Source organism: Oryza glaberrima, chromosome 6 (assembly GCF_000147395.1).
Source record: "Oryza glaberrima chromosome 6, OglaRS2, whole genome shotgun sequence".
In the NCBI taxonomy this organism is placed as follows: domain Eukaryota; kingdom Viridiplantae; phylum Streptophyta; class Magnoliopsida; order Poales; family Poaceae; genus Oryza; species Oryza glaberrima.
In genome coordinates this window covers 26,700,049-26,714,236 of record NC_068331.1, presented here as the reverse complement: position 1 = coordinate 26,714,236, position 14,188 = coordinate 26,700,049, and the positions used below count along the sequence as shown (strand labels likewise).

The following is a 14,188-nucleotide window of genomic DNA, read 5'->3' as shown; positions in this document are numbered from 1 at the left end:
GAATTTGGTGTTTCTTAGGTGGTATTTGGATCTAGGAACTAAATTTTAGTCTTTGTCACATCAAATGTTTGGACATTAATTAGAAGTATTAAACGTAGACTAATAATAAAAATAATTGTATAAATGAGAGCTAATTCGCGAGACAGAATTTTTAAGCCTAATTAATCCATAATTAATCCATAATTAGCACATGTTTCCTGTAGCATCACATAGGCTAATCGTGAATTAATTAGGCTCAATAGATTCGTCTCGTGAATTAGTCCAGTGTTATGGAATGGGTTTTGTCACTAGTCTATGTTTAATACTTCTAATTAGTATCCAAACATCCGATATGACATGGCCTAAAATTTTAGTCCCTTATCCAAACACTCCCTTACTCGTAATAATGCAAGTTTTTTAAATACAAGTTAGATGCACACATAACACAAATCAAATTCCAGATCCATAGAACACTTTATAACATTAAAACTGTGTAACATACTAACTTGTTCATAGAACACTATATCACATTAAACCGGTGTTGCCGATAAGATGGATAGTTTCAAAAGTCAATGATGTAGTATATTTAAAACCGGTGAGATTATAAAAATATAAAACATACATAAAGGAGGTGCCAATATTTGTTACTGTTTTTAAGATGTCCGGAGTATATCCTTATATAACTCTACCAAACATATACTAACATAACATTTGAAAATGAAACCTACATTTATTCTGCCAAATCTGATGTTCTTATTCATCAAGTCATTTGCTTGGCAATGCGATTGCTACATTTCTTTGTACAATATGTCAATATGTGCACAACAGCACAGGGCTCTCCTTGGTGTACATTTTCTGATCATACATACAGAACTTGATGCCTATGTCTAATTACATTGTTACACATAGTATGGAATACTTGGTCCGAATGCAGCAAGAGTACACTTTATGTTGACACAGCCCTGAAAATACAAGAGGGACAATACCTCAGTAAAATCAATTTAGTACAAATGTCAGAGAAAGCTTTGCTTTGAGCCAATGGATTTGATTTTACAGGCTGAAAGGCGTCAATTAAGATAATTCACTTTACAAAGGATAGTCCAACTTTGCCTGAGTACACTTCAATCACACAACTTTTTATTGCTTTATTTATTTTAACAGGTGGCAAGTTAGGTGGCAGAGCTACAAGATCAATTTTCATCTTTGCCAGCATAGTTGTGGCGAAATGCACATGAGAAGTCCTTGAGTTCACAGCCATCAGCACATAGCTTTCGGTAACTGCAAAAACTAATGTTAGTTGTGCAACGATTGAGCAGAGAAAATATAGTATGGTTCTGGAGAAGTTTTGGTTTAGAAAACGGGCAAAAAAAATTACATTTCAAGTGCCTGAGAACCAAAGGGACAATTGAAGCCAACTCCAGATGCAGAGGCCATGGCCAAATCCAAATCTTTGGTCTGCAAAAGAACATAAAAGATTAAATTACTTTGATCTGATAATGTGTAGATAGTTCTAATTCTGTTCTTTATATATCCTCAAGAATAAAAGTAATGGTTAATCGGTTACCAATCAGTTGAGAAGAAAATTATAATTTTTAGGACACAACAACTCAGTCTTTGACAATCAATGACTAATTTGATGTAGCAGAGAGTACTGTATCTTGGCATCATACCATTAGTTTGGAGGTGAAACCACCATCATAGTTCCTCGATGATGGCACATCCATCATTACTCCAGGAACTGGGTTATATGTGTCACTGTTCAAGTCAATAGAAAGGGCACGCAAACTTCAGATTATTCAACCTGTAAGTTAACTGCAACCCAAACCACAAAGGACAGGTGAAGAGCACACAATACCTGCTCCAGCAGCGGGCACTTGAGCAGTTGAATATGTCTGTAAGAACGCTAGCTTTGATGCCGAGATTCTGACCAAGAGCAAAAGCTTCGGAGACTCCAAGCATGCTGATGGCCATTGCCATGTTGTTACAAATCTTTGCAACCTTGAAAAATAGAGCATCAAAAGTGAGCTTGAATCATCTGTACACAAACAGTTTTGAAGAGATCTTAATGAAGAGCTGGAGTTACTAAAACTTACCGAGCCATTTCCAGCCCCGCCACAATATATTGTTTTTTTGCCCATTGAGAGAAGTAAGGGTTTTGCTGCTAGATATGCTTCTTCTGAACCACCTACCTATATATCATTCCTTTGCACCAAAATAAGACAGAAATCCTTCCATCTAATGTAGTAACTGTCCGACCAAAGTATATTCCTGGTGATAACACCAAAGTTACGAAAAAGCAAGGATTGAATACCATGAAAGTGAGTTTCCCAGCTTCTGCAGCAGGAACACCTCCGGAAACAGGAGCATCCAGCATCATCGGTTTTTCAGCATAGGCTGGAAATACACAAAAGGTGACATTACCACCTTAAATATTCAGATATACTTCAGTTTTAATTGTTGTCGGGGCTAAAAGATGAAGAAGCTTTTGCTCCATCTTTCCCACATACAATATATTCAACTATCCAAGTTTTGAACTTCTAATAGCAAATCATGGTTAATATGCTATTATAATATATAACCTTTCTTTTCTTTCAAAGTGCATTTTGAGATGTCCATGGATATTTTCCTTGATGTTTGTGGATCAACTGTGGATGAATCTATATACAACCAAGGTCCAAGGCAGCCCCCATTAGCAAGCAAACCATTCCGTCCATTGTATACATCTAATACCTGAAAAACATCTGTGAACACGTAAGATTTTAATATTCTAAAGGGGTTTTTTAAAGTTTTGACCTACAATACTCATACATCACCATCTCTTTAAGAATTCTAGAGCAAAAGTTCGATGCAGCAACAAGCTACGGTATACAGATTTCTACATGCGGGACATGCGAGGGTATTACTCTCTGATATCATGATCTAACTAGGTAGTAAGAGACTAAGAGTGTAAAAGGAATTGAAAAGAAGGGGATATCATGGTTCAACCAGCTTACATGGGCAGACGAAGGCAGCATCGTAATTACGACATCACTAGACTTGGACACTTCAAGTGGAGACAGTTTTGTGGGAATTCCATCATCCGAGAATTTCTTCATGGTATTCTCATTGCTGATATCACATATTCAATGGTCATTGGATGGCAAACATAGAACATTGTATTATACTGGGACAGAAGGCTTATATTTATAAGTTCCTTGATAAACAAACTAAACTTGGAGAATAAAAACCTTTGACTACAAAAAAAATTGCCAAAATGAAAATACGCAAGGACTTACACATCATGAACAGTCACTTTATATCCAGCCATTACCAGGTTCCTCGCCATATGGGCACCCATATTTCCCAGTCCTATGAATCCTACATTCTGAGAAGAAGTATCAACAACTCACATGAAAACCAATACAGTGACGCGTCAAAAAAAAAAAAAGAAGAACAAATATTTTGCCCTCCTCCCTTTTAACCATGCTCTGGTCAAATTCAAGCTGGTACAGTACAAGCACAGCTGTAAAAATGATATCTTAGCATTTCGATACCGCAACGAAGAACAGAAGATAGAAAGGATACCTCCAACTGAGATTGAACCGCAGCGGACGAGAGGCCCCGGCGACAGTTCCAACCCAAATGTTGGACCATCGAACGAACCCTCCATCCAACAACCCCCATTTTCTCTGAACTGCTAGCCGATTTGCAAACCCTTCACTTTCGCTTTACTGGCCAAATATTCGCTGCAAAAACCAACAACCAACTCACTCTACAGTCTACACTATGCTAAGCCCGTTAAAATTCCAGGGCTATCCAACATATTGATTCGCCACTAATTCCGAGGGGTGGTCAAATCAAGAAAACGCATTTTCCAGGGAACTAGGGGAAAAGGAGGAATTTTTCCTTTTTTGGCCATGCGAGCAAAATTGCTCGGGCCGAATCGAATCATGGTCATGGCAACTGCGGATTCGACGAGGAAATCAAATTCAGCACAAGAATCAAAATCGAGGAGAGGCTTACAGATGGGGGGCAGGTAGAGAGGAGGAGAGGCTGATCGAGTGAGCCGCCGAAGAGTTGGGAATGGGATTACAGCGCCGTGTCACACGTCCATATCCCTTCAATTTTCTCCTTTCTCATTTTAGAGGCCGTCCCCCTAACTCAGATCGTGCCACGTGGCATAACGCCAATCTTAAAGCAGCATCCTTCCACCTCTGGAATGGAGCAATTTTCGCGTGAATTTTACAGGAACTTGAACTGATTCGCGTGAAGTTATCTGTGCTTAAGGCCCTCTTTGTTTAGGCTTAGACTTATTGGCCTAGACTTTTAAGTCAGCTTATTGGCTTATATGATTTATAAGTCAGTGGATTTAATGTCCTAAGTTTAGTGGTGGAGTCATACATTATCTCATATAAGCCAAAAAAGCTTCTCCAACCTAGCTTTTGGCTTAATAGTGTTAGAGTGGCTTATGGCTTCAAAAAAAACCAAATGAAAAAGCTGCTTGTTTGTTTTGGTTTAGACTTTTCAACTTATAAGTTGGCTTATAAGCCTAAACAAAAGGGCCTAAAAGGAGTCCTAACCGCATTCAAATATATACTCATCATAAATAGGAGTATAAGAGATTATGCTAGTTCTAAGATGGTGTTTGGATATTATGACTAAACTTTAGTCTCTATCACATCGGATTTTTGGAACTAATTTGGAGTATTAAACGTAGACTACTTACAAAACTAATTACATAGATAAAGGCTAATTCGCAAGACGAATCTATTAAGCCTAATTAATACATGACTAGCACATATTTACTGTAGCACTACATTGTCAAATCATGGTCTAATTAGGCTTAATAAATTCGTCTCGCAAATTAATTTCCATTTATATGTAATTAGTATATGTTTAATACTTCAAATTAGTGTCAAAAATCCGATGTGATAGTGACTAAAGTTTAATCCCTAGTATCCAAATATCACCTAAAAAAAGATTATGCTATACGGTTTGTCCATAAATATAATTGATTTGTTTGTGATCTTTAGACATAGCTTTTGTACTAGTTTATTTTACATCTATCAACTTTTGTATAATTCTCCGTCTACTATAATTTATACTGATTTATCTTCCACTATCACATTTTGTAATATTTTACTATTTTCTTAACTTTTTAATAAAAATGGCATATTTCTTATATCTGTGATTGGAGCCTCGGAGATAATAGTTGTATTATATTCCAAGCCCACCTAACCGATTTTATCTTTGCTGAACAGGCATCTATCAGCAGACACTCAATAGAGAATCGAATTATAACTAAATAAAATCAGTGTCGATATGGTAACTTTTCTCAACCCTCTTCCTCTTAATACAATTTAGCTATGCTCAGCTAAAAAGAATTATGACATTAATAACTACTATTGAATTGTTGAGCACGAGCGATGCAGAGCAGAACCACCGGAACAAAGAATCACAAATCTTACTTTGAAGCGAACATCATTTCCATATTTCATTTCAATTCAATCCCCACGCACTGCATACAGTTCTTCTCTATCTTTTTACCCGAATAATTTCTAAGTTCAGAACTCTGAAATATGTCATTATCTAAAATTCTCTGCCTTCACATTTCTCCTCACACAGACTACAGAACTGTAAAAGCTGGTATAACTGTATTTCACATACCTATACCTGTATATATATCTGTATGGCTAGCCACTAGCTGCACTCACTTTCGTGATGTAATTTTGTAATACCAGACGACCAGAACTACTAAACTTACACTGAACAAACCACACCTTATGATGTCAAACTGCTAAATTAATACCGTGTACAATGGATAGTTTGGTTCAGCTCTCTGTGTTGCCTAACTATATCCGCCGCATTCTCCATGTTCTCACTTGTCACATAGCCTCTTATCATCTTATGCTGTCGCCATTGGAAATTTGCTCCATGTTTCCTATTCTTGCATAGGTGATTCTGAAGTTCGACGAGCTAAACCTACTGAACATATCAAAGCTAGCTATTCACATTCATTGCGCTTCTTAATCTGCACAATTCAACAGCGAAAGCCCAGTGAGGATATGCATAAATATCAGTGGAAGTTTTCGTCTCTTGTTAAAAATGTGATAAATATGTCTTAGATTCTTGATAAATGTCTTAAATAACAAACCTGAATTGTCATACAATGTTATCTCCAGATTCTTGATGCTGCGCTTGCTGTCTATCACCATTGTTTTCATTTACAGCATTACTTCCAGGTTCTTGTTGCTGACCATCATCGACAGTTTGAGCTAGCTGTTGATTCCTCCTAGATCTCCACCTCAAGTATTCCACTAGCATTGAGTTCGCACTGATAGCAATCCCAAACCCAGTGAATGAGGATAGTAGGACCGCAAGGACTGGATTTACTTTTAACTGCAAGTTTTAAGATGATGATAAATTGATAATGAGCAGAGTGATGAAATACATTAGCTGCATCAAATGTAATCATGGGAAATAATTTCTTACCACATTGTAGAAGATATGAGCAAACAGTATCACAATAGCAAACTGGAACGAAGCATAGGCCCATAGATAACTCTTGGTTACTGTACGGACAAAAAGAAATATCGGATTGTCATGGTTGCAAGGAGTCCAAAGGCAACAAATAATGAACCCTAAGTTTGTAGGTATAATTTACTTCTGCAGAAATACTGAAATCGTTTAAACTACCATTATTTTCCTATTACAAGTTTTGAACTCACTACACAAGTTAACAAACTAGATAAAAATTTGGAGTACAGACTACAGACCTGAACAGTGGGTGATTACTACAGTTTAGGTCTTCTACCACTTATTAAATACTGAAAGCTTGAAATGCCCTTAGTTTCTCTATACATTAACTACTCTTATGGCATTGTAAGTGCGAACTACAATAATTTTGAACGGTAAAGATGACAGTGCATTACCCATGGTGGATGCTATCATGGAAGAAAGGAGGCCCAACACGCATGAGAAAGGCAACGAAATTGCCAGTGCGTGTGACTGCAAATCTGTAACCTGTTTCAGTTAAAGAATCAACACCATTTAGAGAGGTTTCACAAGCTAAGAAAAAGCAGAGTGGGACATTCTGCATGCATATAAATAAGAATGAGACCCTAACCAGAAGTTGTTCCAAGAAGCAGAAGTATGCAAGCATGCTAACCATGACCAAAATTGGAATGTCCTGCCAAAATCTGTTATAACTGAAAGTTAAATTTCAGAACCGTGCAAAATGATCACAGAATGCTTATTTATTTATTTTTTTCAAGAGTGAATCTACCACGAAAAAAAATAATTTGAAAACAGTACTTCCTTTTTCAACAATTCATAAATCAAGACAGCTAAAGCACGTTTACCTGTATTGTTGAGAGGCTCTTTGATGAGCACCATTTGTTACTCGCCTATTAGCAGTTTGAGTCGGTATTCTCAACAAAGTGACAGGCAAATTTTGAACTTCTTGCTTACAAACATCACATATCTTGTTTCCCTTGATGCTAAACCATTTGACAGCGCAATCTTGGTGTGCAAGAGCAAGTTCCCCTTTGCAGCTGCACTCCATTTTAAGTGTTTCCCCTCCTTCATTTAGTTCAACTAGACAAATTCTGCAGACTGCCTCTTCTTCAGGGATATCTTCGCCTCCATCTCCAGGAACTGTCAAGAATTCAGTAAAATGAACCAATTCTGTTTCAGAAGCAAACAATTTGTCCTATTAAAATGATGCAGTAAAGTCTTAGAAGTGAAGATACCATCCACTGTCTCCTCAATCCCATCACTTGATGCAGTTGTATTAACTGGGATAGGTCGGGGAGTTGTTGGAATCACACGGATGACACCTAATGAATCCGCCCTCCTCAAACTCCTGTTTTTACGATTTCCTGGTACTGAAAGTGAGCGCCTAATTCTTGCTTGAACATCTTGATCCTGCAAACATCATAAACCATTTAAAGAAAACTTAGTAAAACTACAAATATTTGCGCAACATAGTGTAAGGCAGTAAGCCCATTTCCGACTGGTAGCATGAAAATACTACTATCTAGCTGTACCATCTATCTGGAATTCTTATAAAAAATGCAGAACAAAAATGTATATACTTACATCTGTGGTTGGTAGGTTGTTGATCTGATTTGCCGGAGAAGAAGTTTTGTCTGAAGTTGCTATAGGTGTGACTGGCAAAGAATGTGTACGTTTTGCGGATAACGAGTTTATGACTTTTCTAAAAGAAAATGATCTCAACGTTGATGTATTATCCTGCTGCCCTTCTGATGGTGTCCCAGGAACCAGAAGGATCGCCCGATCACCTTCCTGTGCTGAACTTCTCGCCCTGAAACTCTGTTGCGGAATGATGCTCTTCAGAGAAGATTTTGTTCTAGTTGAATTAGGCCTCGGGGGCAATCCTGCTCTCGTTGAGCTGGGGCTAGGGGATATATTAATTCTCGCTGAAGTGCCTATTTGGTTATCCAGGGTCCTAGCTGGTATTTGCAAAGAAAGGTTTGGCCTTCGTGAATTATGCCCAGATGCAGTTTGCACACTGTCATCCTGGGCTGGTGCCTACAAAGTCAGCAAACAGTATTATCAGCAAGCTATGCTACATAAATTCCATTAAATTAAACTTGCAAGACTAATGGAATATGAACAAGGTAAAGGCATCAATCATCAGGGATAAATAGTGATTCTTGAGCCGATACAATTTAATGAAGCTCATGGCACTCATCTGAGCTACCGAGCACACATGGAGTAGCACCAGCAGACATGTACCTTATGGCCTTATGGGTCAATTGTTTAGGGCTTTATTTATTCCATTGAGTCCAAAACTTCAAATTCGCACATTAAGAATTTGACGAAAACATAGCTATGATCTCTACTGTCCATCCTACTTCATTCTCTACCTACCTAACTGAACATATCATTACAATCTTACCTTGCTTGGATTAGCTGTAACCTAGATAATTTGTGTGATGGAATTACAAACAACTGGTCTCCCGATCCTAAGACTATGTATCCAACAAACTTAAAACGCATTTTCACAAGAAGAAATCAAGATTAGCACCCACATAATCACACTTATAGCAATACACTTCAGTGATGCAATTTCGTCAGAAAGGCCAGCAAACCTACTACTGTAGAATCTAGTATAATTTTAGCTCATGTGACAAAGTACAAGGAAAACCAGGGTAGGCAAACACGAGCTTTTCACTACAATCGAGGAAACCTGCCCTAATAAAGGGAAAAAGCAAGAAACAAATCATTCGATCTTCCCTGAAAAATCAAATCTTCCAAAAAAGAGAATAAAAAAAAGATGCGGCAAAAGAGCATCCACAAACATTCCACCAACTCCGCCACAATTCACCCTCAAAGCTTCGCAACTTTCGCCTCTGATCAACGAAATTAAGAGACGGATTTAAACTGCAACACCCAGCGATAACAGGTCTGAACAGATTGTCTCGCCATCCCCCATACGGAACCAAGAAACCATCAGAAGTTGAACTACTCGAAAACTACCCTAGAAAGAACATGGAAAGCCGGGGGAAAGAAACGCGAGTCGAGCTGCTTGGGGTGGGAGAACCTCACCGCTGAATCGGCGGGCTCCGAAGACTGGCCCTCCTCCGCTTTGTCCATGTACGCTTCGCCGCCAGAATTCGAGGGGCGAGAGAGAGAGAGAGAGAGAGAGAGGGGAAGAGAGCAAGTGGGTGTTCTTGTTGGGAGAAGCTCAGGGGAGGAGAACTGGAGAAAGGACGTTTTTGCAATTTGCAAATGGTTCTTTTTTTTTCCATCTAACCCCTCAGAAGCCGGAATTACTGTTTATATTCTATGGCCTAATCATAAAAGGGCACGTACAGTAGCAGGCTATAAGCCAGCTATAAACATATTTTAAAGAGATAAAAAAAAGAGAAAAGCAACAGGCTACAGATTTATAGTCAGGTGTAGCACGGACTATAAGACGTAACGTGTTTATGATAGGTAGGACAAGGTATTAATAATATAGTAAGCAACTATTGTATGAATTAGCTATTACATTGGCTATAGATAATTTAGAGCTAATAGTTGGCTATACTATTAAACTTGCTCTAACCACGCCGCCGCATGCACCACAGTTTATACTGTTTGCTCATCTTAATACTGGATACAGTAATAAGATTTTAGTGCTCCCTTTATTTCTACCCCTCCGTCATAGAATGAGTTCATTTTCGTCCATCTGTTTATCCAAAATAAGTTTACTTCAGAAATAATTAAATCAGAGTTTATAAAAATAGAGATAAATACATCACGAGTAGATAAAGTAAGAAATAATTATATTAGGATTTGATAAAGTGAGATATTCTATTTATTTTGATTTTTTATCGATATGCATGAGATAGGTGAAAATGAACTTATTCTAGATAGAGGAGGTATTTATTTGTCACCTTTAACTCTGTATGTAGGCATTCATAACTTTTATAAAATATGCTAATTTTACCCCAGGGTCTCATCTTTTCGCTTATTCTTATGTTTATCTACCAAAATTTTAATTTTCAACATTAAATTTGGAGCTGATTTTGGGTTTTTTCATCAAAATTTATTTTTCAGCATTTGCTTTTAGATCACTAAAAACACGTATATAAAAGTTTTATTCACAAATTACTATTCGTTTGCAAATATAAATATGCCGTTTGGCTTATTCCGTGAATAAGCGAAACGATGGGTCCGTTAGTATGGTTGTTTAAATACCCTCTTTGTTCAAAATTATCATTTGTTTTTTTTAAAAAAAGTACCAGATATGTGAGTCATTTGCATGTTCTGAGACAAGTATTTCCGTCCGGAGAAAGTACTATTGCTAAAGAACTCTCTAGAATTAAACAATCAACATAGTTAAGTGGGTGTAATATTAATTGTACGGGTAAAATATTTTTTTCATTGAGATCCGTGTGGTGACAAGTATTTACAAATAACTTTTATGGTAAAAATAAATACTCCTAACAAGTAAACGAGAATGGATGTAGTATTTGACATACAATTTGCACGTCTCATAACATTTAACATCCAAATCGCATGTCTTTTGAAATTTGTCATCGAGAGATGTGAATTATTATGTTTCGTGCCACTTTCTCTTATTTTTCTCATTCCTTTTTTTTCTTCTCATGTTAGTGGACGGTTTTGTTGTTTATATCGTTGCACGTTTCAAATCTCTACACCGAAATCTTGGGTAAGTTTTAACCCTATCAAACTTTTAGTAGGGTAGTATTCTTTTAACTTTATTGAATTGGTAAGATTTGGCTTCATTCCAAGGCTGTGTTTAGTTCAGCGCAAAGTTTAGATTTTGGTTGAAATTGGAGATGATATGACTGAAAAGTTGTGTGTTTATGACAGGTTGATGTGATGGAAAAGTACTGAAGTTTGGATCCAAACTTTGGATCTAAACACAGCCCATATAGCTAGCAAGTGGAGTGGAGTACTGTTTAAGACTACTAAATAATTGATAGGGTAAGAATTGACATCAATCCAAATATACCTAAAAGTGTCGTTCAGAATGTGCACTATATTAAATACTTGTTGGTATTAATCTCTAGCAAGAAAATAAACCATATGGCCCTAGTGGCAGTCAAGCAGAAGTCCAAATCGGTAAAGTACCCTGGACTTTTCTTTCTTTCTTGCAAGCTTGGTCTATCTTTGCCAAGTTTCATCAGAGCCACTGGACTAACTGAAAAAAGGATGGCAGAAATCGAAAGCTAAAGGCACACTAGTGTATTCTGAAAAATGACCCTCATACCTGCCGCTTGGAAATGAAATATGCCCAAATAGGAGGCATAATCATAAGTGTATCTGTAAGTTGTTTGGCAAATGCTAAGGTTAAAAAAAATTATCTTTCAGCTACTATAGTGGTTAAACTTTAAATTTTGAATTGCTTAGATTTCCCTTCCAAACATCTGGTTGGCTAAAAATGTATGGATTTTAATGTATTAGGATCAGTGCTATGTAAATATATTTATATTATGATATAAACCTTATAAATATTATTTATATTATGATATAAACCTTAAAAATATTTATATATGGAACGGTAGATAAGCAGATTACTAGTTAGGAAAAAAAATTAATTCTACACATTAATGTCATGATGTCAGCATGTGGGCAGATGGCCAGCATATGGGAGCTGGCTGTGTTTATTTTTACGCTAAAATTGAAAGTTTGAATAAATTGAAACGATGTGATGAAAAAGTTGAAAGTTTATGTGTGTAGAAAAGTTCAATGTGGCGGAAAAGTTGAAAGTTTAAAGAAAAAAGTTGAAATCTAAACAAGGCCCTACTCTGCCTTTGCCATTCAGTTACTCTGAACTTTTCTGAACTTAATCCCTGCGCTGCACAGGTGTTAGGCTCGAGTTAGGTTTGACAAAGCAAAGAGAAGATCAGCAGCAGAAACAGGAGATAAGTTCAGAAAAGGCGGCTGTTTTCCCTCGTGCCTTTTCACCCGGAGGACTCTCCCTTCTCGTGCCTGCCTGACTTAATTATGATGCTGAAAGTGTCTTGACTAATCCACTCATTTTAGCTAGGTGCCTTAATTCTGTACGTACAGTGAGATGCGTGCTTAATTAAAAGTGCACAGACAGGTAAGTGTAACGGATGAGAGAAGGTGACAGGAGAAGATGATGTGAGGGACGCAAGCTATCTCATGTCGTTCTCCCTGCAAGTTAATGGTGAAAACTGGCAAGTCCATAACTAGTACTTAGATCTCTGTTTCGTTCATTACATGTGTTTTTTAGACTTTAATTTATCATTGGCTTTTTTAAAAAAATAAATTAAGTTCTTAGCTTTTTAATATTCAATTCATTCGTTCATGTTCTCGAATACTCGGGGCCTCATTGTTGCTCTAATAAGCTAAAATTTAGATTTTGAAACTCAATTTTGAAGAAGATTTTAAGATATTGTCAACATAGTTTCTTTTTCAGTATTAGCTTTTAAGTATCAAAGAACATATATATATATATATACATATGTATATACATATATATGTATACATATATATGTATATACATATATATATATATATATACATACATATATATACATACATATATATATAACTTATTAATTTTTATTTCCTAATAATCGTATTGATTTATTGAAAAATATGAGTTACCGATAGGAGCCTCAGTTTCACTCCTCATCTATCATCAGCTAAAAACAAAGTCTCGGAGACACGTACTGAAGCCGGGATAAAATAAGGGAGGTTCTTTTGTGCTTGGAATTGATTACGACCGTTGATCGTCTCTAATCCAACGCATCAGGATAAAAGGTACGATAGAAAAGGTACTTAAAAGATGGACCAGGTGAAAGGTTAAAATAATAATTGACTTTCATGGTTTATTTGTACAATTAAGGGCAAATACGTACAAACAACTTTTACCTAACTGTTCACGTCCGTTTCCTGATCCTTCGATCTCGGGTTGAGTTTACTAGAGGCTGCAACTGATTAATCACCACTCGATTAATCGGATGAGATTAGCATGCACCGGCATGGTGCTTAATTAGTTTCTCAAAGTGGCTGATCTGCTTAATTAAATGCTCAACAATTAGCCACGAATATCTTCTTTGGTCATATGCTAGCAGCTTAGAAATAAAGCGCATCAATTTCGCAAGGAATCAATTACTCTAAACTTTTCAATTCCATTTAACAGCTTCACAACAATGAATCAATGCTTCAGCGTTCTGTAATCATCAGCAATGGCCAGAGTCCAGCAGCAACAGCAACATTACGCAACATTCAACAACAATCAGATCAATCACCATACGCCCTATGCACCGGCACAGGATGCCGCTGGCCAGCGGATGGGTACGGGGGTTGAGGAATTACTAATCTACCCTAGTTAACAATATTTCTTATTCCTAAATTATCCTTTCAGAATCGACGGTCGGTATTAATTGGTTTAGGAGGTACCCCAGGGTACCTCCCAAGCACTGTAAAACCCCTCTAAAAATATCACGCGTGACACTTGGCTTATGCAGGTATAGCTAGTTCGATCGATCGATTAATAAATTTAAAACTAACCTTTAATTCTGTGGAATGTGACGCACTGACGCTGGATTGCTGGAGCATGCAAATGCGCCTCGATTTAACAGGTTCCACACATGTGGAACCATCTGATTAATTGAATTAGTACCGTAGTAGTACGTACTAGCTACCTTTTCTGAAGATATTTCTCATAACAAAATGTATAATTAAGCAACAAAACTGGTTATCTTCAGAATCAGAT

General features: G+C 37.0%; 2 protein-coding genes across 4 annotated transcripts; both read right to left on the bottom strand.

Annotated features, from left to right (window-relative positions):
• Positions 1-620: 620 nt before the first annotated feature.
• LOC127775518 (probable 3-hydroxyisobutyrate dehydrogenase, mitochondrial) lies at positions 621-4,129 on the bottom strand. Of its 2 annotated transcripts, none has more exons than XM_052301768.1 (11): positions 3,982-4,129; positions 3,544-3,704; positions 3,255-3,336; positions 2,973-3,087; positions 2,559-2,709; positions 2,291-2,373; positions 2,073-2,168; positions 1,835-1,977; positions 1,650-1,734; positions 1,355-1,434; positions 621-1,257 (listed from the first exon to the last, which is right to left on the bottom strand). In XM_052301768.1, the coding sequence occupies exons 2-11, from the start codon at positions 3,626-3,628 to the stop codon at positions 1,170-1,172; spliced, it is 1,008 nt and encodes a 335-aa protein (XP_052157728.1). In that variant the 5' UTR covers positions 3,629-3,704; positions 3,982-4,129; the 3' UTR covers positions 621-1,169. The 2 variants fall into 2 exon arrangements, with proteins under 2 accessions (XP_052157728.1, XP_052157727.1); XM_052301767.1 differs by having other exon boundaries at positions 624-1,257; positions 3,255-3,343.
• Positions 4,130-5,426: 1,297 nt separating this feature from the next.
• On the bottom strand, positions 5,427-9,701 carry LOC127778000 (uncharacterized). Of its 2 annotated transcripts, none has more exons than XM_052304633.1 (9): positions 9,532-9,701; positions 8,059-8,511; positions 7,710-7,884; positions 7,320-7,614; positions 7,085-7,166; positions 6,891-6,981; positions 6,451-6,530; positions 6,113-6,357; positions 5,427-5,989 (listed from the first exon to the last, which is right to left on the bottom strand). In XM_052304633.1, the coding sequence occupies exons 1-8, from the start codon at positions 9,577-9,579 to the stop codon at positions 6,121-6,123; spliced, it is 1,461 nt and encodes a 486-aa protein (XP_052160593.1). In that variant the 5' UTR covers positions 9,580-9,701; the 3' UTR covers positions 5,427-5,989; positions 6,113-6,120. The 2 variants fall into 2 exon arrangements, with proteins under 2 accessions (XP_052160593.1, XP_052160594.1); XM_052304634.1 differs by having other exon boundaries at positions 7,085-7,157; positions 9,532-9,699.
• Between the last annotated feature and the right edge of the window lie 4,487 nt (positions 9,702-14,188).

Excerpts from the sequence above, each read along its gene's own strand:
- LOC127775518 (XM_052301767.1), bottom strand. The coding sequence starts at position 3,642 with ATGGGGGTTGTTGGATGGAGGGTTCGTTCGATGGTCCAACATTTGGGT. Across the intron at positions 2,710-2,972 it reads TGCTGCCTTCGTCTGCCCAT|GTATTAGATGTATACAATGG; the intron begins GTAAGCTGGTTG and ends GATGTTTTTCAG. Across the intron at positions 1,258-1,354 it reads GGTTCTCAGGCACTTGAAAT|TTACCGAAAGCTATGTGCTG; the intron begins GTAATTTTTTTT and ends TAGTTTTTGCAG.
- LOC127778000 (XM_052304633.1), bottom strand. The coding sequence starts at position 9,579 with ATGGACAAAGCGGAGGAGGGCCAGTCTTCGGAGCCCGCCGATTCAGCG. Across the intron at positions 7,885-8,058 it reads ACAACCTACCAACCACAGAT|GATCAAGATGTTCAAGCAAG; the intron begins GTAAGTATATAC and ends TGATGTTTGCAG. Across the intron at positions 7,615-7,709 it reads GATTGAGGAGACAGTGGATG|TTCCTGGAGATGGAGGCGAA; the intron begins GTATCTTCACTT and ends AATTCTTGACAG.